This window comes from Poecile atricapillus, chromosome 1, assembly GCF_030490865.1.
Source record: "Poecile atricapillus isolate bPoeAtr1 chromosome 1, bPoeAtr1.hap1, whole genome shotgun sequence".
Classification (NCBI taxonomy): Eukaryota; Metazoa; Chordata; class Aves; order Passeriformes; family Paridae; genus Poecile; species Poecile atricapillus.
In genome coordinates, this window is record NC_081249.1 from 130,499,304 (window position 1) to 130,522,073 (window position 22,770).

Sequence of the window (22,770 nt, forward strand, 5' to 3'; positions counted from 1 at the left end):
TCAAATGTCATGTTATTTTTATCGGTACAGAAATGTATCTTGATTTCAGTTATTTAGGCAGGAATACTTGGAATAATTATTTCAATGAGTCTGCTATTGTCTGAAAACAGAAATAAGCAGTTTCATTAAGTGTAATGTTTTTGCTATAGTCAGTCCCAATGCCTTCCCTTTGTAGAAATGTTTAACACAACTGTTAACTCCAGAGGTTGATAGCTATCTGTGCCATACAGAATTTACCTGGTTGTGGTTTCATCCTCTAAACCAGTTCCTGTCTGCTTCTGGTATACAAATAGCTGAACTCATGTGCATTGGTGGTTCATGCCATTATACTAAGCATATTGACTTCATCTCTTGCCATGCATAAATAGATGAAGGATGCTGCATTTTTGCAGTGTGAAAAGGAAAAGATTTCCATTTCCTTACTTGCTAATTTCCTTTGCAGAACACAAGATGTTATTTCATGGCTTCTAAGTATCTTTAGTGATACACAGAATGACTGCAGAAATGCTCACCCTCAAACTGGACTTCTACACAAATCAAATGATTGTTCTTCAATTTCTCAGGCTTCATTATGAGACAAACTTTGAAGAATTTAAGATTTTAGAGAAGCTGAGGCCTTAATTAAAAATAAGCCTTGCTAAATCTAATTTAAATAAATAGATGGGCCTCGTTAAAGGTAGATAGAAAGGCTTTGCTAAAAGTAGAGGTTAATCGTTGGCTAATAACTAATTGTCTGTCAACTTTATGCTTGTTCAGCTGGGCTTATAATGAGAGACAAAGAATCTGGTAAGGAGCTTCAAGAACGTAAGACAATTGCAAATCAGAAACTCATTGAAGACATGAAACTAGGAGCCCAGCCAAGGGTCCTTTTGTCACTTTGCATTGAAAAGGTAGAAAGGTCAGAACGAGGAAGAGCCATATCCCTTTCTCCCATTTGTGACCCCTACCCATAATAGGACCACCAACCCATTTCAAGGAATAAACTACGCATGCTTAATTGCTTTTTTTCTAATTAGCATAGGAAGTGGAGAGTGGGTGACAACCAAGTTATGAATATGCATTTGTATTCAATATTTCTGTAAATAAAAAGCCTGCATCCACCTGTATTCGGGGATATGCTTATTAAGGGGAGACCCAGCACTGGCCCAGAGCTGTTAATAAACATACCACTCTGTAACCCCAAAATGGTTAAAGAGTCTTTGTCCATCTCAGATATTGATACTAGATCACATCCATATTTTAGTAAATCAATGAGATCTTTCCATTCACTTCACTGTGCAGGTGGATCTTTCTTTGTTCCTATCTTATGCCTATAAAATTCTCAGTTTCCCTGGCCCTGCTTTCCATAATATGTCTTTGTAAATATCTCAGGTCTAAGGTCAGGTATCATGTGCAATTTTCTTTATCTTTGAAACTGTGGAACAGTCTCTACTATCTCTTCAGCAGACTGTGTATCAGCTAAAAATCACTGCTGTGCTGTATCCCATAATTTATGGGACAGTGTTGACAGTCCCACTTCCAGTTTGTCTTTTCAGTCTTTTAAGATGTAATTACTGTGAGTTGCCTGGAGACTTCCCTCTCTATCTTTCATTATTCCATGTGTTATAAATGGACAGCCAAATTGATTAATAAAAAGAATTTATTCTATAATCAAAATACAATCGTAAAAGCTGCAAGCAAAAATCAGATCAACACCATACCGGGTGAACAGTGTTGGGTGAGATGGTGGGGGGGGAGCTCTCTAGCTCCTCTCCACTATGTTTCACAAAATGTGACTATCACACGGTGCTTTTCATATGTTCTCATGCTTTTTGGGGGTCCCTTGGAATACACTTCTTACAGAAAATATTCATGCTGGTCTTGGTGCATATCACTGTAATCTTGTAAGACAGAGGTTTCCTGGAAATACATTCCTTGTAGATGAATATTCATACTAACTTTGGTGTATATCACTATAATCTTGTCAGATGAAGGTTTCCTGGAAATATGCTAGGATTCTTATCAGATAAGATTATTATAACTTTAGCATGAATTTATTCATGCCATGTATCACAGTCCCCCCCTTTATTAATTCATTAATTAGTTCTTTTAAGACAGTTTTCGATAAAGCTTACTTATTCTTCATCTTTATAATCAGTATTTACAAAACTTAACTATACTGCAAGACTTCTTTTATACTACTAGTTGGTGTCTAAAATTAACAACTCTTTTCATAAGACTGGTTATTCTAATCTTTGATTCCTTTTATTTGGATACTCAATTATATATCAATGTACATGCCTATTGTATCCTGAGTTATATTTTGACTACATAGTAGCTTAATGCTACTGGTAAAATAACTTTCCCATGCTTTTTCAGGTTGTCTGTTAAAACTCATCTTTATGACTGTCCCAGGACTGTACCTTACATATTTCATAATCTTTCTTTTGTCTCTATAAATTATTTTTTTATGCTTTTTAATCGCACCTGTGCTTCAAATCTGGCCAGAGCTTCAGCAGCTCTGCTCGTTTTATCTTCTTTTAATTCTATTATCTTAGATATTTTAGATATTCTCTCAGCTTGACCAGTTTCCATTGTAGCTAACTCAGAATCAATGGACATTTCCTCTATTTGGACAACAGAATGGATTAGTTGGATAAAAATGGTATGACACTAGGCAGTAATAGTAACCCCATTATTGAGCACAATATTAAAAATCCTATTTTCTTACACAAGCTCCCCCTTCAAACATTTGATCCAACCATGATGCTTGAAGGATAGAATTCCATTTTTGAACTGGTACTTGTGCTACTTTCTTAATTTCTGCCACAAGGTTCCTTATAATTTCCCCATAGCCGTCTATTTCTACACAGCATTCGGACTCATTGAACTTTCCGCAGACTCCTCCTTCTTCTGCTAACAAGTAGTCCAAAGCGATTCAAGCAATTTGTCTTGATACACAAATGCTCACATTTGTGAGTGTTTTTTAGCCAATAACTCAAGAGCATCAGAAGTATGATTTGTTACAACTTCTACTACAGCATGAAGTCTTATTAGTCGATTTAATAGGTAAATTTGTGTCCTGTATCCCCAGCTCCCACCTTGAGCCCAAGTTGCTGGACCATAGTAGGCTATTATTCTTTCTGCAGGCCATTCATCCTCTCCCTATTTCTGATTCCCTCCTGCTTTTAGAAACTTATGATTCAGCTCTCTCTTTTCTCTGTCTAGGGTCTCATATAGGGGTGCTCCCAACAGCTTACTCTCAGGCTTTGGTAGCATGAGGAAGGAAGGTCAAATCATTCCCAGAGTACATGATCCTTTCCATCTGTGGGGTAATTCACTGTATGCCTTTTCCCCACATATCCAGTATATTCTGTCAGGTGCTTTCCATTGGTCATTTACAGTTTCTGGTTTCTCCCAGTAACCCTTTAAGCTTTTAAAGGATTGGTAAGGATTAGCTCCAGGGCTTTTGTGCCAGCATAACTCAATTTGATCATCCCATTCACAATTTGCCTTTTTTGTTCAACTCCAATATCCAGTGGGGGTTTCTGGTAGCCAGTCTTTGGTATTATTTTTTTAATTTACTGCTAAAGTGTATATACAAGGAGTATATCCCAGTACTTCAGTATATCTTTTTCCTTCTCTGCTGATACAAACTGTTCCAATTATTGAGTGATCCAAAACGCCCCTTCAGGTCATTTTAGTGTTTTGGAAATTTGGGTGTGATTCTATTTTAGAAGTTGCTCTAGAGCTAGCCTCTCACCTTTCCATGGCCATTTCTCAGCTGATTTAAGCCCTCCACAGATCCAGCAGCTGGATAATCATAATTCTGTAGTGATCTCTTGTATTAGATCTACAAAAAGGTTCTTATTTGAGGTGGGTAAGTCCCAATTACTATACTGCTGTTCTAACTGTTCCTATTACTCATTTAATGCTTTTAACTTTTCTTGCTCCATTTTTTTCTTTTTAGCCTCTGACTCTTGTTTCTTCAATTCCTGGGCTATTTGCTTCAGCTTATTCTCTGGATCTACCCCTTCTCCATCTCTTGCAGAACAGAAAGTTCTGCCGTATCGTAAGCAAATTCAGTCATTGTTACTGTCAAGAGGATTAGTTATCACAGGCTCATTACTGAAAGAAACTATTTTACCATATTTTAGAATTTCTCATGTTTTCACACCCATAGTGCATATTTGTAATTGGCTGTGATAACTAACCTGGGAATGTGCCATAAGCGTTGATTCCGTTCTTCCTCTGATCCATACCAAATGGTTACATTTGTTACAGGTGGGAACAGTAGGCCCTAACCCAGCAACTCATTTGTGTAATGCATGGGTCAGTATTCCCTTACTCTTTGGCACAGACTACACCTCTAACCACCAATCCTTAGGTGTCTCTCTTGGGTCATAACAGACTATTCTTCTTCCTATCTGGTACATCTTGTATTGAGTGTGGTTATGCTCGCATTCTCCTGTTTTGTTGCCAGTTTTGCAGTCACAGTGGGTGCGATATGCCAGGGTTTTTGTAACCCCTTGTCCTGTCAGGGTGTTCTCAAAACACTGCCCACAGTCTTGGGTTGAGCTTTGCTTCTTAACTCTGGGGTAACCCTTGGAGAGCAGACTGATAGTCCTGCCCATTATCAGACTCAGAACCACCAGGGCTCCCCACACACATACCCCTCTGCCTACACCCACAGGATTGCTGCCTGTGGCAAGGGAGTCCATCTTCTCGGCAGCAGGGATATCCTTCAGGGGATCCATAAGTGGAATGAGCTGCTTATCTTCTCTTAAAGGCATCCCACTCTGATATTTTTACTGCATCGGCATTACAGGGTACTTTGTTTGCTGACCCTCAGTTATGAGGACTTGAGCCTCTGATCTCAGTTTACCTCTTGCTCTCTCTTGAAACAATCTATACGACTCCAGAGAGTCTAATTCTAATATGCTCAAGTTAGTAGCAACAACTAATGAATTACTGGTTATAGAGGTTTCTTCCACCCAGCATGCTGGACAAAGCCTTTTAGGTTTATATCCACGTGTACAGTGTTTAACTCAAATTTCTTGACAATAATAGCACTTAAAATGAACAAAAGGATAACATTTGCACTGTGGTACCGGACATACTGTCTTGTCTTCTTCAGTCATTAGTATATCGATTCAGTTTTATCTTCAAACTTCCTGGAGGAGAAGTCACTTTTCATTCAGGTGTCTTCTCCTGGTGTTCAGTCTTCTTTACTCAGGAATGGTGTGTCCAGCCTTTTCCAGCAGTTCGTACTGCTGTGTCTGTGGTTAAAAGCACAAGGAAAGGACCCTCCCAGTGAGGTGTGAGGGAGACTTCTTTCCAAGTTTTAATTAACACTTCATCTCATGGTTGTATTTTATATATGGCAAACCCCAAAGGAGTGCTTTGCATTATTAACCCTTTTTTTCTCAGCTCCTGCAATGGCAGGAGCTGAGAATTAATGGCTATTAAATTAATAGCCATTAAGAGAGAATTAATTATTAATGGCTATTAAATGAGGGTGGATTTGGCCATCCTCTAGCCTTGAATGTCTTACTGGCATCCTGTGCTTGTATGGCATTCCGTAAAGCATCTCAAAGGGTGACAGTCCACTCTTGGAGTGTGGCATTGTTCGTATGTTTAGCAGACCTAAGGGGAGGCACTTAACCCATGACATTTTTGTCTATAGCATCAATTTTGACAGCTGGGCTTTTAGTGCTTGGTTCATCCTTTCTACTCATCCAGAGCTCTGAGGGTGCCATGGGGTGTGGTATTCTCAGCAGATACCTAAATCATCTGCCAGTTGTCTAATGATTTTTGATGTAAAGTGCGTCCCCTGGTCTGAATCAATATGATCTATTATGCTGTACTGTGGTATTATTTCATTCAACAGTACCTTTGACACTGTTTGAGCTGTGGCTCTGGCACTGGGAAAGGCTTCTACCCAATGTGTTAACTGATCTACCATTACTAACAGATATTTATACCTCCCCACTTTGGGTAGTTCAGTAAAATCTATTTGAATTCTTTCAAACAGTCGATATGCTAAAGGGCAGCCTCCTAATGATGTTTGCCGCATCCTTGTCCTATTTATCCTCTGACATATACCCTAGCACTTCTTGTTTGGCTAGCTCACAGATTCCTTTACACCCAGAAAAGTTCAGAAACTGCTCTGCAAGTGCTTGTGCCCCGCAATGAGTCTGTTGATGTAACCTACTCAAAACCTTCCTTGTATAATCTCTAGATAGCAATTACTTTTCATCGGGAAGTCTCCATTTGTCCTTTTCACTTGCCCCCTATCTTATATTCTTCAATTTCCTTTTAAGTGGGATGGAAAGGGATATTCCTGGAATTTGTCTCCTTTAATTTCTGGAATATCTACTACTAATAGTGCTGCTTTCTTAACTTCCATATCTGCCAAATTACTGCCTCTAGTCCTAAATCGCCTTCCTATCTAGTGGCCCTTAACATGGGCTACAAAAATTGCTTCCAGTCCCCTAATAGCTTCTAGGATTTGTTTTATTAATTCTTCATGAATCAATCCTCACCCTCAGGTACTGGTTAAATCTCTTTTCTTCACAAATTTTCCCAAAGGTATGGACTACCCCAAAGGCATATTTGTAAAAATTGTCCCTTTCTTTTCTTTTTACCTTTTAAGTGCTTCTAAAACTGCACACAATTCGCAAGCCTGTGCTGACCAACTAGCACTTAAGGGTCCTGATTCCACCACTTCTCCTGACATTCCATCTATTATTGTACCCCCTGACCTTCTTTTCCCTTCCATAACTCTCGAGGACCCATCCACAAACCACTCTTCCTCTTCCTCTAGTTCTTCTTCTTCTTCTTCCAACTCTGGTCTTATGTTTGTTTTTAATTCCACCAACTCTGCACAATTACGATTATATACCTCTAATGGTTCACCAAATAGGAACAGTACTGGATTCTGAGTGGTAGTTATTTGCAATTCCAGGTTGGGTGAATGAATCAGTATAGCCTCATACTTAAAAAACTTAGCATCTGTGAGCCATTTGTCTGCTTTCTGTTGCAAAATGCTTCTTACATTGTGGCAGTATATACTATTAGTGGGGCTCCAAAGGAGATCTTTTTGTCCACTTCTACTAATAGTGCCACTGCTACTATTGCTTGTAAGCAAGTGGGCCACCCTTGGCTTATGGGGTCTAAAAGCTTTGTCATATATCTCAGGTCTTTTAGTTCTGGCCCAATCCTGCGTTAATACTCCATGAGCAGTATGCTTATGCTAACATCTACAAACAGCTGAAACTGTCTTCTTACATCAGGAAATCTTAATACTGGAGCTGCTATAAGAGTCTCCTTTAATTCTCTGAATCCTCTTTCATCTTGCTCTGTCCATTTTACTCTCTCAGTAGTCAATTTCTCATATAAGAATTTTACTTTCTCACTATACCCTTCAGTCCATTGCCTGCAATACCCTGAAAGTCACAGTAGTTGTCTAACTTCCCTTTTTGCCCACAGGAGTGGTAATGCAACAATTCCAGCCACTCTTTCAGGCTGGAATATACAAAAAAGGCTTTTCCCTTTTGTAATCCAATGCCCTAGGTACTTTACCTCTGGTTCAGTAAATGGCAACTTCAATTTTGATACATTTAACCCTCTCTTTCCTAAGAAATTTAATAATGCTATTGTGTTTGCCCTAACTTCTTCCTCCTCTGACCAGCTATTAATAAGTCATCAACATGACTGCAAGAGCTTGGCTCCCTCTGTTGGCACAAACTGACTTAATAGCTGCTCCAGTGCTTGTCCAAATAAATGGGGAGAATTGACAAACACCTGGGGAAGTACTATCCATCTAAGCTGTTGTTTTCTTTTTGTCTCCGGGTCTTCTCACTGAAAGGCAAAATAATCCTGACTGTTTTTTGCTAATGGACAAGTCAGAAGACATCTTTCAGATCTATTACACTATACCAGGTGTCTTCAAGAGAAATTTGGTTCAGAAGGGTGTATGGGTTTGTAACCACTGGAAAACACGTCTTTGTTCTTTAGTTGACTGCTCTCAGATCCTGAACTAACCTATAGGTTTCATCAATTTTCCGTTCTGGCAAGATGGGCTGTGTTGTGCCGTGACATACAATGCTCCAGAGTCCCCCTTTTTATTAATTCATCAGTTGCAGGTTTTAATCCCTTTCTTCCTTCCATAGAAATGGGATATTGTTTGACCCTAATTCGGTCCTCTGGCCTTTATATTTCGATGGAAATTGGCTCCATTTTTAACCTTCTGACTTCTTCTTGAGTGTGCCAGACTTGGGCATCAATTTTACTCTCATCCTCTTGAGTTAGTCTGTACAGGCTTACTATGAGATCTTTTCCTTGTACTGTCAAACTTATTCCCAGAGCTACAATTAGATCTCTTCCTAATAAATTATAATCTGCCTTCTCAACCAGCAACATATTTCCTAAACAAATCTTAGTTTCCGACTCTATTTCTACATCTTAAAGGGTTCCCGTTTTGCCCCTACTACCATCATTGTATCCTTACTTTTCATGCATCCTCTTGGCAATTTTTGAACAGTACTCCATTCAGCCCCCATATCAATCAGAAAAAATGCCTTTTCCTTTTGGGGTCCTATTTTTAATTTTATCAAGGGCTTAGGTGGTGGTTCGGACCCCAAAATAAAGATCCCCTGACGCCCCTAGTCCTCTTGGAAGATCCCCTCATCCTGCATTCTTTTTCTACAATTCTTTTTTAGATACTCTTTCTTCTTGCAATAATAGCATTCAGGGTGTCCATTTTGAGGACCCTTTCATGTCCCTTCCCATAAGACAGACTGCCTCTTTCGGCTTCCCTGGTTCTGTGCTGATCTTACAGGGCTTCAGGGGCGCTCTTGTTTTTGAACTTCCATAACAGCTGCAACTAATACTTTCACTTGAACCTTCTGTTTTTCCTCATCCCTCCTTACATAAACCTCTGAGCTTCTCTCAACAATTCCAGTAATCCTCTCCCTTGCCAATTTTCCAACTTCTCGAGTTTCTTTCGTGTATCTTCCCATGATTTTGCTACAAATTGTGTTTTCAATAATGCTTCTCCTATTGGAGAATTAAGGTCTACTCATGAATACATCTGCAGCCTTTACCATAATCTCTCGAGCCAATCTGTAGGAGATTCGTCTTTTCCCTGGCATTCTCCAATTACTTTGCTAATGTTCTGCCCTCATGGGACAGCTTCTCGTGTTAGTGTTCAGGAACACACATAATCACAGAATGATTATATGAAGGTGCTTTATTGAAGAGCTCTGGGTGTCAGGGGTACACATACCCAAATCTGACCTGACTTGGTTTTGAGTTGAACATGTGTTTATACTCTATCGTTATATAACTTACATATTAATTATTAAACTTGTATTGTTCTATTGTATGCATTGTTTTTACCCAAGCATGGATTTCTCGTGATCCCCCTCAACTCCCTAACATTGTTCCTCATGTTCTTTAAACAATAATTATATCTAATCACATCTAACAATTGTATCATTTAGCACATACTGATTACACAGGTACAGTTTCACCTGATCTTTAGCAAGCACAAGACCTAACATTTTCCAGGGCCTACTTTTCCCAGGGCTTTCCAAGCTTAACTTTCTTTCTAAGTCCACAGATTTTCTAAGATTTTAAAACCTTTTACTATCACTCGGACCCCTTGTATTATCATATCCCATAAACCTGCCATATTTTGATGACCCCCTTCTGTCTGAGCATCCCACCTGGGTCTTTGGTTTGGCCACTTCAGGTTTCCAGGTACCCCTTGTGAATTTTGGCACTCCCATTCTCTCATTCCTGCCTGTCTTATCATTTCTCTCTCCTCAGTAGTAAACAACGTCCTTAGTATAGCCTGCATATCATCCCACTTATACATACTGGGTCCCAAAAGCTGGTCTAACCTTTCTGACACCCCCAGGGGCATCCATCAGCTTACCCATCTCCTTTTTGAAGGCTTGGACATCCCCAGTATAAAGGGGGACATTAACATATCCGATTATCCCCGGTGTTGTCGGTACTTCCCTCGGTGGGAGAAGGTTATGCCCCTTTTCCCTATCCTCGTCACTCTCGCTATTCTCACTAATTTTTTCTCTTATTGTCCTCCATGCCCTCCTTGGAGGGGGAGAACAAGTCATCTTAGGGGGAGCCGTTGGTTTTGTGATCTGCGTAGGCTGAGGTGGGGATTGGGTCGGCAATTGTGAAGGCTGAATGAGCTGAGGCTGAGGTGCCAGTTATGGGGGTGGTAAGTTGTTAAGTGGATCCCAAGCCTCGTTCTCATTCTCGGTCTCGGCTGGCTTTCTGCTCTTAATGGTAAGTAACCAAGCTGCTGATCCTATCCATATCTTTGCATAGTCCTTCTCCTCATGATCTGATGGTTCCTTGATATTTACATAAATATTTAGAGCTTGACACACCCATCCCTTGAAGGATCCAAACATGGGCCAGATCAAATGGCTTCTAAGCTCCTTCCCCACCCAAACTTCCATATAATAATCAATCACCTTCTCTTCAGGTTTTCCTTCTCTTGAGGGCCAGTCTTCCCAGTTTTCTAACAAAACTCCCAGTGGGCTATCTGGTGGAATTTCTGGGATTTCCCTCCTCTTTTCTCCTGAGGACTTTTCTTGGAATCCTCTCTGGGTTTTTCTTTTTCTCTGCCCCATTTTACTAAATGTTTCAGTGTAATTCTCAATCACTTCTCCCCTCAGTGTCCAGGTCCATAGTAGGATACTGAAAAACACACTTCTAGAGGTTTTGCAATTGCTCTGCAACTTCTGTTGCATCTTACTCAGTCATGCATTGTACCATTGTCTGGTACTCACCATACCTGATCAGTTCTTGTTTCCATTTTTACCGATCTTCCAGCTGGCGGGGGACCATCCCGTGGAGTTCTACTGGTAATATGCTCCCTTTTATTTTCTCTCCTTCTCTCTCCCGTTGACCTCCCATTCCTAGGCTAAAAGATTTGCTCATCCCTCAAATTCCTGAGAGCATACCTTTCATTTTAACCCCCCTGTGACCAATGTCCGAACTCCTTCTCCCAAAATTCGGATTTTACGTATGTAATGAGCCCCTTCAAAATCACTTCCTCCTTTTACTGACCTTATCCCTTATAGGAACTGTGGCTTATCAGGAGTCCGCATTCACTTTGTGACTATGTCACATCTCATTCTTATGCTCAGTCACACCTACTCAACCAGCGGTACTTATGGCCTCCTGTTCTAATTACAGATTCTCTCTCTTTTTTGCTTATGGCTTCTACTTTAATTCAATATTAGGGTGCAGTGGGGGTTGCTGGTCTCCCACAGCATCAGGTCACTAATAAATAGTGGGATGCCTCCTGATCAAAGAGGGAGGGTTGCAGACCCAAATTTGCATAGTATTGGGGTCAGCAGTCTGTTATAAATGGATAGCCAATTTGATTAATAAAAAGAATTTATTCTGTAATCAAAATACAATTGTAAAAGCCACAAGCAAAAATCAGATTGACATTGTACTGGGCAAAAAGCGTTGGGTGAGACAGGGGTGCTCTCTAGTTCCTCTCCACTATGTTTCACAAAATGTGACTATCACACGGTGCTTTTTATATGTTCTTGTGCTTTTGGGGGGTCCCTTGGCGTCACTTCTTACAGACGAATATTTATGCTGGTCTTGGTGTATATCACTGTAATCTTGTTGGATAGAGGTTTCCTGGAAATACAATCCTTGAAGACAAATATTCATACTAACTTTGGTGCATATCACTATAATCTCATCAGACAAAGGTTTCCTGGAAATATGCTAGTATTCTTATCAGATGAGATTATTATAACTTTAGCATGAATTTCTTCATGTTATGTATCACACATGTGCTACATCAGTTCAGGATTTCAGTGGGCTGCTAGATTCTTGCTTACTCTTAAATGCCTGCTGAAAAAGAAACTTTCTTCCCCTTGTCTTTTGGTTTGAGACAATTTAATGGAGAACATTCTGGAATGAGTTGTCTCCCTTTAAGAGTTCATACAATCCATTTCCACTAATAAGGAATGAATACGAGTAGATGGAAGTGAAAAATAAAACCACAAAAATTTATTAACAAACAGAATGCCAACAGGCAGGAGAAAAAAAGGTAAGTATTTGCTAGATACTAAACTGCTAGACCTCACAACCCCAGGGGAACAAAGAGAGGCACAAACTGCCATTCCCAAAATGGCGCCAGGCAGCAGCGGCCGCATGACTGAAGGATGGGGGGAGATGACATCACACCCTTCCCTTCTAAAATGACTCAATCCAGGCAACTGCCTGGCCCCAGGAGTAAAGACGGGATGGTGACAGCCCCTACCAGATAGGCAGGAGCTACAGAGAACTTCCAGGGCAGATGGAACCTTGCCGGCTTGTGGGGGGTCCATGTCACTGTCACCGCTTCTTCCTGCTGCTCCTGGGCTCTGCATCGTGGTGGTGGGGTGGCTGGGGGAGGACAGGTCCACTGGGGGACTTGGGGTGTCCTGTGTCCTGACCCCAGCACTTCCCTTGCTCTTTTTTTTTTCACTGCCGACAGCTTGCAAAATTCACTTCAAAACAGTTTCTGATCGTGAAATGCACTTTCTAGTAATGGCTACAGTTACAAATGGAAAGCTGCCACACAAGAGCTGCATCGTCTCTACTGGAGCTGGGTCGCAAGCATGGACATGCAGGCATGTGTGGAACTGCCCCAAGGCAGCTCAAACCTGATAACTGCAGTCTCTCCAAGCCAAGGGGGACCCCCCACCCCCAAAAAAAGAATACAAAACAAAAAAAAAACAAACTCCCCCCCACAAAAAAAACCAAAACAAACAACCAAAACCCACACACGCACACCAAAAAAATACCCCACCTTTCCCTGAGCAAAGACCAAACAGACTGAGAGCAAACACCATGTGGCAAAAGCAGAAAACCACCTTGGTGGGGAGATTTTGAAAACAACCACGATAGCAACCTGACACACACAAGGGTCCCAGATGCAGGGTCTGAAAGAGATAGCACAGATAGATATGGAATACAATAACATTATGAATCACCACAGGATACCTTGGCTCTCAAGTACTGTTGCCTCTAACATTCCAGTGGGTACTTCTAGGCCACCTGTTTGTTACCATTTTACACATCTCCACATCCTATTTTCTACTTTCTTATTCTGTCCCCACCCTGCTGTTGCTGTACTTCTCACAAACCACAATTGGCTGATCTTCAGTGATACCACTGTATGTTGTTAGATTTATTAGAGTACTGTTTTCAGCAATTGCTGTTGCCCCTTTTTGCAGGCTGTGGTGCTGTCCCAGTATAATGTTATGCTGATACATCAAATGGAAGATTTTTCTGGTACATTGTTCCTGATATCACTGCAAACATGCCATTTTCCTGCTCTCTGCTGTAAATGGAGGCCTGTGAAACTACTTATCTCTCTTAGATCACATACGACTTTAATAATTTATCATCCTGTGCCACTTGTTGCATTCGGCTCTGTGACACAGAGACCAGTCCAGCTGGGGATTGCATAGCAAAATTAAAATAGGAACAGGTACGACTGGGTTGTGAAAATAAAGAACTTTAATAATGCGTAAAATAACAAAGGAACATAAGCTGTGCACAGTATGGGGGCAACCTCAGAAGACAAGAAAAAGGGGGAAACACAACAATATATAGGGTAGGTCTGAGGGTAGGGGTCCAATCATAAAAGAGAACTAGAAAAATAACCTCATCTGGAATAACTATTAACATTATAATATATATTACATATATAGTATTATATATATGTAAAAGATAATAATTCTTATTTAACATAAGAACTCTCATCAACCATTTCTCCTCACCCTTCCTAACAGGTTTTTCCCACGGGCTTAAGTCTGTGGTTACCTCAGGTCAGCTGACTCCCACACCTGTGCCTTCATGATCAAATATGTGTTTCCTAGCATCTTTCAGACCTTTATAAGCCCAGATCTACACTTAAAAAATCTCAGCTTTTCCACATCTGTACTTCTTCTAGGGGAACTCTCAAATAATTTTATAATAAAACTTGCTAGGCCAGTATGAGAAAGTTATGTGACTTTGTTTCAGGATACTTTGAAAGGAGTGGATTTAATTAAAAAATGATATAGTGGTTATGGTTTTAAAACCTTTATCCTAGGGGCCTTTTCATAAAAGAAAAAAAAAAAAAAACTTATTTTAGCAAAAGGCTCTGGTTAAGATTTCTGAAAAACATGACCCAAAATTCATTTTGAAGAACTGGACTTCCCACTGACTTCAGTAGGAACTGCACCACTCACTTCTTGAAAATATGTAACTGGTTTTGTTTGGTACAAAGTGTATCTGTTTGTTACTGAGTAAGCTTCCAGGGAGGAGTATATCTTCACTTCATTTACATTTCCATCTCTACTTTATTACAAAATGGGTTAAAGTGTGAAACAATAGGTAATATCTATTTAATAATATAATACAATATTACAGTAACAAGTACAGTACAGTATTATAGTACCTAATATTATAGTTCATAATGATGCTATAAGCTGCTATCACTTTACAAATCCTGAAAACTCAACTATGTAATAGAAAAATGACAAAAATATGAGTAGGGAAGAAAATTTAATGAAACACACTTATAATTAAAAAATTCTGTCCTAATAATGACTGTTAGATGTGTCTGTTGCCAACTAAATCTTATGAGTCTCTCATTATGCCTTAACTGAAGAGAAATGGCTTTTTTAAAGAGCAAGTCTTCTTTGAAAGTACAACAGTATCTGTGATAGATCATAATAATAGTACTATCTTATTCTTACTGCTGAAAAAAAAGCCCTCATTATTCATGTGTGTCTGCTGCAGGTATCTGAAGCAGTTTGGATTTGAATATGGGAGATGGTATCCTAATGTACCATAATGTTACCCCTATGTAATTGAACCCTAAATTCTTCCTTGCTGTGTGATGATGCCATTGGGCAGATGAAGGATCTTGCTAAGGATCTTATTAAGTAAAAGATAGTGTTTGTCTTAAAGATGTCACTATATATAATATACCACTCTGCTGCCATTCCTTCTTATATATTTGATACTCTTATTATCATAATAATTTTTGCCTAGGAAGATTACATGACATTAGGACTCAGGACAGTTGTGCTGAAAATCTCACTTACTTTTAACTTCAAAAGGATAAGGGTATGCCTTAAAACCACTGTCTTTACTGTGGCTGATCTCCTCAATGTCCTGCCTGCGGAGAGATGTCTGCAGTCCTCTGATGAATTTTGTTTGCAGAGTGAAGTGACAGCCAGATTTTGAAAATAAGAAAAGTGGATAATTACACCTGCCATTTTCTGTTTCATACTATAAATGTTTAAATAGTGCTTTGGGTATTTACATATCTGAATGATTATTTAGATGCCTTTTATATTTGCCTACACAAAATTTGCTTGTTCTTTTGATCTTGAAACAGATGTTATTTCAATTAATTAAGTGGATACCTGTTGATGTGTTTGATACAGCCCAAGATGTAACATTAAAACAAAATTCTTTATAAGTCAGAAACTATGTTAATTCTAAAACCAAACTGCAGCATAGCTAGAAATACTGTGACAAGCAATTAACATATGCTCTTGACATTTTTTTTCAGTCCAAGCTTTTTATGATGTTTTTTTCCAACTGAGATTTGTTTAGTGTAATTTCCAATATATAACTCTCCAAAAGTGAGAGGGAGATGTTAATACAGAGAGCTGTCTATTTTCTATGTCATTATCATGGTGTCTGAAGAGAGAGGAAGTGCAGGCTACTTTATTACAGTTTTAGAATGACAACGCAGAAAGTTGGATCTGGCCCTTAAACAAGTCCATATGTAAGGGCTGAAGTTGCATCATTTGGAACTTCTAAAACTAGTAGACAACCCAAAACATTTTTGTATAATCCTATATAAAGAAGGGAGCTAGGCAAAATGTGACTTAATGAGGGATCACAAGGGAAAATGAGGAGTGCATATCCTGGTTTTCAGGTGGAAAAATACTTATTTTTACGGATTCATTTTTCAGATAATTTAGGTTGGAAGGGACTAATAAGTTGTTATCCGCCAAAATACGTCCTGATGGGACACTTGTGGTTGGGTTCTTTTTCCCTCTTGGACTGAGTTTGATGAGAGAGAGGCAGTTTTCTCTTGTTCACACTTGGTTGTTTATTCTTCTTTTATCTACATTACACGTATACAGGATATAAGGAGCTGTGTGCACTAAGATGGAAAGGTGCAAAATGGCTAACAAAGAATTTTTTCAAGGTCTTTTATAGGTCTATTTATTCAATTAACAAATGCCAAGTAAATTATTTTTCTTAGTGACCTAATGACCCAACACCAGTGTACTACACTGTGGCATTCCCTATCCAGTCACTTACTATTACCCAAAAACCTCTCAAAGAAGATGAAGAAGAAAGAAGGAAAAAGAGACAACACCCTAAATCCTCCATCTTGTCTTCTGTTCTCTAACAAGTCTAAATCTTTAACTTCTTCACCCAGTGACTTAAGAAAACTACCTAATTTACACACTTGCACTCCTAGTTTTTCTATTTAATAGTTGTTTTCATGGTGTTATATGAAATTCAGTGCTTTCCTGGATGTCAGAGGCAGGTATCAGAGATAAGGGCACACAGTCTGTGCCTCTGACTCCAACAAAAACATACATTAAATAGATTTCAAATAAATTACTTCAGTGTGGATGAATAACTGGTACCTGGAATTGGCTACATAATTTGCACTTTTTCAGATTTTTAGAGGTGAGGTTTAATTTGAATCCCTTGGACGTGTACTCAGGCACATAAGTGACTCCTTAAAAGTCTAAAATAAGCTTTATTGTTTTATTAGACTAAAACATTTCTCTAAGAAATGTTTTTCTTTTACAAAAGGGGAATGAAAGCCAAGAAAAAGTGTAGTTGAAGGGAAGCTTCATGTTGAAGGGTGCCTTGCATGTGGGTGTGGATGAATGTGTGTAGCTCTCTGTGGAGGCAGCAAAGGCTTCGAGCTTCCTGTGGGCAGCAGTCTGATACAGTAATGCACTTACATCTTCAGAACAGCGGTATTTCTTTAGTGTTGGCCTGTGATGTTTCTGGGGACAGTGTGAAATGTATTGATCTAGAAGCCCATTTCATGATATCGTTCTGAACGCCATTTAAAGAAGGATCCTTAAGTCCTAAGATACAATCAACAAGATATGTCTACTGATGACAATAAGTGGCTTATATTCAGCACAATTCGATTTCTTCCCATTAGCAATCTCATTAATATTTCACTTTTGTGAGTGTGAAATTTGTGTTGCACAGCCACTGGTGTGATGCTCTGCATTATTTTGCCAAACACCTTCAGTTTTTATAGTCAAATATTCTCTTAGTATGTAGCCTACACTGTTTCTGAAGCTGATCTTCACAACATGCCAGTTGTGGGTGGGGAGACGAAAATCCACAACTCCTACTCCAGGTGCTCATGAGACAAACAGCCTCGTTTATTATTCAGAACTCACTTAAATACCCAGTTCAAATCTCCTGGTCTGTACAGCCATTGGCTGAGATATCTCTCCCTGCCCAGTTTCCTGGCCTGTGGTGTGCTTTCTTCTCAGCTTGGATGTGGCTGGATGACTGTCCCCTTTAGCTTATCCAGGGGCATGTTCAGGCACGAACTAAACTAGCTGAATTGGATTTGTGTTTTGGTGAGATTAACTTTGTCCAGTCCAGGCCAGCTGTACTGTGACAATACCATGACAGGTCTTATACCAACTATTTGGCATAGGTTGCTGCCTTTAAGCTACCAGAGCCCAGCCCAAGTTCCTTTTGAGTCAGCAGGGTTTTTGTGGGTTTTTTTAGTACTTGGATCAGATCCATAGTCTGTAACTCCTCCTTCTTCCTCTCACCTCCTGAAATATTCTGTAAGAAAGTTATAATCTGAAGTGTGTATTGGGCCAGATTTTTAGTTCAGATCAAACAGAATAGATTTTTTTCAAGTCAGTAAAATGCTGTTTATTTAGATTAACTTCTGTCTTTACATACAGCCTTTAATAACTCTTTAATAGCTCTTTAATAACAAATCAAACTCACCAAACTTATGGTATGTGAAAACCATAACTGCCTAGACTATATTTTACTCTGATACCAAAGTCCTGTGTAATGACAGCTTAGCATCACCTAACTTTTTTCAACTATTTCCTTTGTTATCTCCAGATATAGCCTTGATGTCTACCAGAACAATCTATCAATCTATCTTCCTCTGTAATGCTATTTTCTGGTCCTCTGGTGTGTTACATATTTGGTTCACTGTAGACTCAGCTTAAAGACAGGTTCAAGAGAGAAGAGCTTTAGTGACAGCCCTGCTTTGGACACAACTGAAATAATGGAATTTACAGCAATCATAATCATATGCTGGATTTTAGTTTCAGAAAGGATTTTCTTAGTTTTAGTTGGCTGGATAGTGTTGCTGCTGAAGATGAATAGATCACACGGACATAGGTCGAGGTGTGGTGAAAGAAGAGCAGAGTTTATTTTTCCTCTCAGGATTTATAAGTTTTTGACCACGGCCAGGGATTGGATGGTCAGGATAAGACTTTCTCACTGCACTGGCCATGAGAGACGCCTATCACAAGACGTGTAACAGAAAGAATGTACACATATCTATGTTTACAGTTACTCTCCTGGGAAAGTCCTTAGAAAACTATGTTAGCAAGCTCAGAAGCTGAGTTTTCAGGGTGACAGGATAGCAGTATGAAAATACATGTATGCCATGAATGTATTTAAATTGATACTAATAAACTTTATTATTTTAAAATCCAACTTTTTTCTTCTCAGACATCTCATGCAGTTGAAAAGGTGACTTGGATTGATTATGAGATCTCAAAAGTTTCATCTTCAGCTGAAGTATTTTGCGGAGAAAACTGCTTTTTCAGTTAGAAAGTAGAGCAAGTTCTTGGGGTTTTTTTCCATGACAAGAAATCCTTCATACTTCTGTGAAGCTGGAGCAATTCTGAAACTAGCAGAATTATTTTGGATTCCTGCTGATGTTACTAACATCAAAATATGACTGTAGGAGTAAAATGGTGCATTTGTGGCACAGCAATGGCACAGCACTGCATAAACAGTTACTACATTTAGGATTCAGGAAAGCTCTATCTGTAGAAAGCAAGCACTCAATGAATTTTGTAATAGTATAATAACACAAAAGATAAAGATCAAAAAGGGGAAAGACAAAAGATGTGCATTTAACCTAAGCATCAGGAAACAGTATAGTGTGTTTGCACACTGGTCAGTAAGGGAAATTGAACCACATATACTTTTTATTAACTTTCCATCTTAATCAAAAATCCAGGTGCTAACTGCTCTTGTAATATGAATCCCTCTATGATAATATAGGGAGGCTGAAATTCAGGCACAGTTAACCTCTCCTCACGCCATGTTGTATTGCACTAGTTGGGCTTAAGTTGTTCTAATGTTGAAAGTTTTTGGGGCAGTCCTCAAATACTTTTTAAGGTGTTCAAAGAGAAGAAAATTGCTAAATAAAATTCTCTAGACTGTCTTAAAGCTCTGTCACCATTTGAGCTTAAATTTTCAAACTTGATGTAAAAACCATTTGCTTCTTGCATGATATATTGTTCAGAGTAAAGGCATGATTCAAGTCGCATACCCTTGTCAGCTCAAATCAAAGTCTTGAAACTAAAATACAAACCTTGAAAGACAAAGTCTGATTCTGTTTTCACTCACATAAATCTAGAGAAAAACCTCATTCATGTACAGCTATTGTAGAAACTAACACTCATCCAACCCAGCAACTCAGAGCAACAGGGCAGACTCAGTAGCTGGGAGATACTCATTAAACTGAGGGTGCTTGAGCATCTTCTTGTGATGGATCAGAAGTAACTTTATTTTTCAGTATCCATAATTGATTTCCCATTATGTTTCACATAAAAACCAAAGTGCAGAAGCAAGAATTTCCTTGTGTAAAAATGTTTTAAATGAAAACTGTTAAATGAGATTTTAATCTGCAGCTGCTTATTCTAATGAAGAATTCCATTTCTTACTTACATAACCTGATTTTCAAACTTCAGTAAGTTGTACAGCTGGCCATGTTTTCTTCACTCCACATGAATTTGTCTCCTTATGTCACAGAATTCAAACAATAGGCTGAGGTGGGGTTTTTTTTGAGGTTTTTTCTTTTTAAGTTAATTTTTTGCCTTCTATTATGTATGATTTTGTTTGATTTGGGATGTTTCCTGTTTTGTTTGCTATACTGTGTTACAAAAGGTTTACGTAGCATGTAAGTCTTAACTGCGAGTAGCGCCAGCTCTCAAGGGAGTTTTGAACATGTCCATATAGGCTTCAAGCCATACAGCCAAATTCAAAAACCCAGACCGTGTTAAATGTCTTCCAGATGCCTTTTACAGGACTAATTTTTAATTTCTGGTACTACAGCTAAATATTTAGCATTTCATGAGATATCCTGATCAAAGCATTTTTCAATGTGGTATTTACAACGTTGATTATAAAATAAACCAGTAAAATATAGAATGTGCTGCTTTATGATACCTCACTGGTATTTATATCTGCATGGAGAAACAAAAGGGAGAAGTGGGTACAATCACCAACTGAACTCAAGGGTAGGCCAGGGAGAAGGTACACTGGCACTTGGAGAAAAATTTTATTTGAATTTCGGCAGAAAATTCAGATGTTTCCAGACAATTACAGATAAATTACTTCTGATGTACCTCATTGGATTCTTTTAATTACAACTTTAAACTATTACATTAGAATGTATTATCAGCAAGACTTAACTTTTAAGATAAATGGAACTTCATTTTCTTAATTGTTTTTTGGTACTTTTTCAGAGATAGAGGAAATTGTTTTGGTTGCTTGCCCTTCACTATTCCTATAAAGAAAATCCAATTTCAAGACAATAGAAAATGGTGTCTTTACTAACATATTTTCAAAAAAATAATCTAAATGTAGTCATGTTCCCTGGCATATTTCTACTAAACACATGAAGAAGAGAAAGACTTCATGCTATAGGACTAGAAAAACGTATAGCATTTATTTACATAAAATATGAAAATCTTTAGTTTAAAATACCAGCACATTTTCTTAAAGATTTTTTTTAAAATTTACTTTTAAAATGCAAATAAAACCACTCTACTTTATTTTCCTTTCCTTTTATTGTGGACTACCATCATATGTTTTTAACTTTGAATTAAAGTAAGCAGTTTAATGGTTGCCTCTCAAGAGTGTTTGTGTTTTTTCCCGCCTATGTAATTTCAGATGCTGCACAACAAACACGTGATGGTTCGTGTTGGAGGAGGCTGGGAGACTTTTGCAGGTTACTTACTGAAGCATGACCCATGCCGAATGCTTCAAATCTCCCGAGCAGATGGGAAAACTTCTCCAATCCAGAGCAAGTCTCCAAACCTCAGGGACATGAATCCAGACAATTATCTGGTTGTTTCTGCCCATTACAAAACCAAGAAGGAGGTTCAGTGAAATAAGCTTCTCATGTGGGTGGGACTTCATGTATGTAGGTCCAAATTATTCTCCCAAGTGTAGTGAATTTAGTTCATGTTTTAAAAAGACTTTGGAAAATTTAACACAGACTGGAAATGACACCCCATTTTGAAGATCTTTGAATTTAGAACTATTTATTTCTAGTACTGTATCTTTTATAGGAAATTACCCTTGATAGGCTAATTACTACAATCAGATAATAAATAGACATATATTTTTAGCCAAACTATTACTCTTTAATATGTGAATGTATACTTAGAGCAACTTAGAGCAGTGGATTCTGTTAATGGAAGAAAATAGACAATGAAATATATTTGTATGAAAATCTTATTACTCTGAATCTCTGACTGTTAGGCTAGTGGAAATATATATATATGCAGGTGGAAAATGGGTATTTGGGGAAATTATTTGGTAATGTCCCTTGAAATTAAATAAAAATTTGCTATTTGTATGTTTTGCAATCTTCTCTTAATTAGTAGAATATAATGGCTTATTGCATGCCAAACAACTTCTCAAAGCTATTACTTAAAAGCAAAAAGGCCCAAGAAACCCTTTCACACCATTTCACTATTTAAAGCTGAAGACAATACTGAGTGTTCAATGTGTAGATCCTTTCTGTTTTTCACAAAGTTGCCCAATGTAAAAGCATGGGAAAGTGGAGAGATTGCCCCTTCCTCTGTCAGTCAGTGGAGCTGGTTGGTCATACCAATGAGGTGATGTTCTGCAGCCCTTAAGGGAACCAGTAACAGGTGCACAGCCTTCAGACCCAAGGAGGAGCTTCAGAAGATGCAAATATGGAGTCACAAAATATGGCACTGCTCTTGGATATGACCTTTTCCTTCCCTTTCTTTTTAATGTTGTTGGTCATGTTAAACATGAGATATTCATTACCCTGTAAATAGAGTGATTCACATTCTCATAAATCGTTCACACAATTGTAATATAGCCAAAGGTTTTTGTGGGCTCAGTTCATTGTTTTGGCTACTTTTCTATGTTTATATTTGGTAATTTATGTGCCTTGTAACATCCTATAAAGATCATTTTATAGGATTGCTTTGATGACAATCAAATTTATACAGTTTGATGACTGTATAAATTTAAAAAATAAATTTTTTTAGGTACTCATACATTTTGGAACTCTTATTATTTGTAATCTCTCATCTCCACTTTGTTGCTACTGATTGGATGCCTACAATACACAACACTGCTTGCTGCCCTAATAATGAGCTGCACAAAGAAAGGGGAAAACAGGTAACACAGAAATACCCAAATTTTATT

The 22,770-nt window shown here is 38.5% G+C and overlaps 1 protein-coding gene across 1 annotated transcript in view; it reads left to right on the top strand.

Moving 5' to 3' along the window:
• Nucleotides 1–22,466, top strand: part of GAS2 (growth arrest specific 2) — a 96,486-nt gene extending 74,020 nt beyond the window's left edge. The window contains exon 8 of the mRNA XM_058856544.1: nucleotides 21,253–22,466. Coding sequence (XP_058712527.1) covers nucleotides 21,253–21,471 — 219 coding nt within the window. The 3' untranslated portion in view covers nucleotides 21,472–22,466. The remainder of the gene's footprint in view (nucleotides 1–21,252) is intronic.
• Nucleotides 22,467–22,770: the final 304 nt, after the last annotated feature.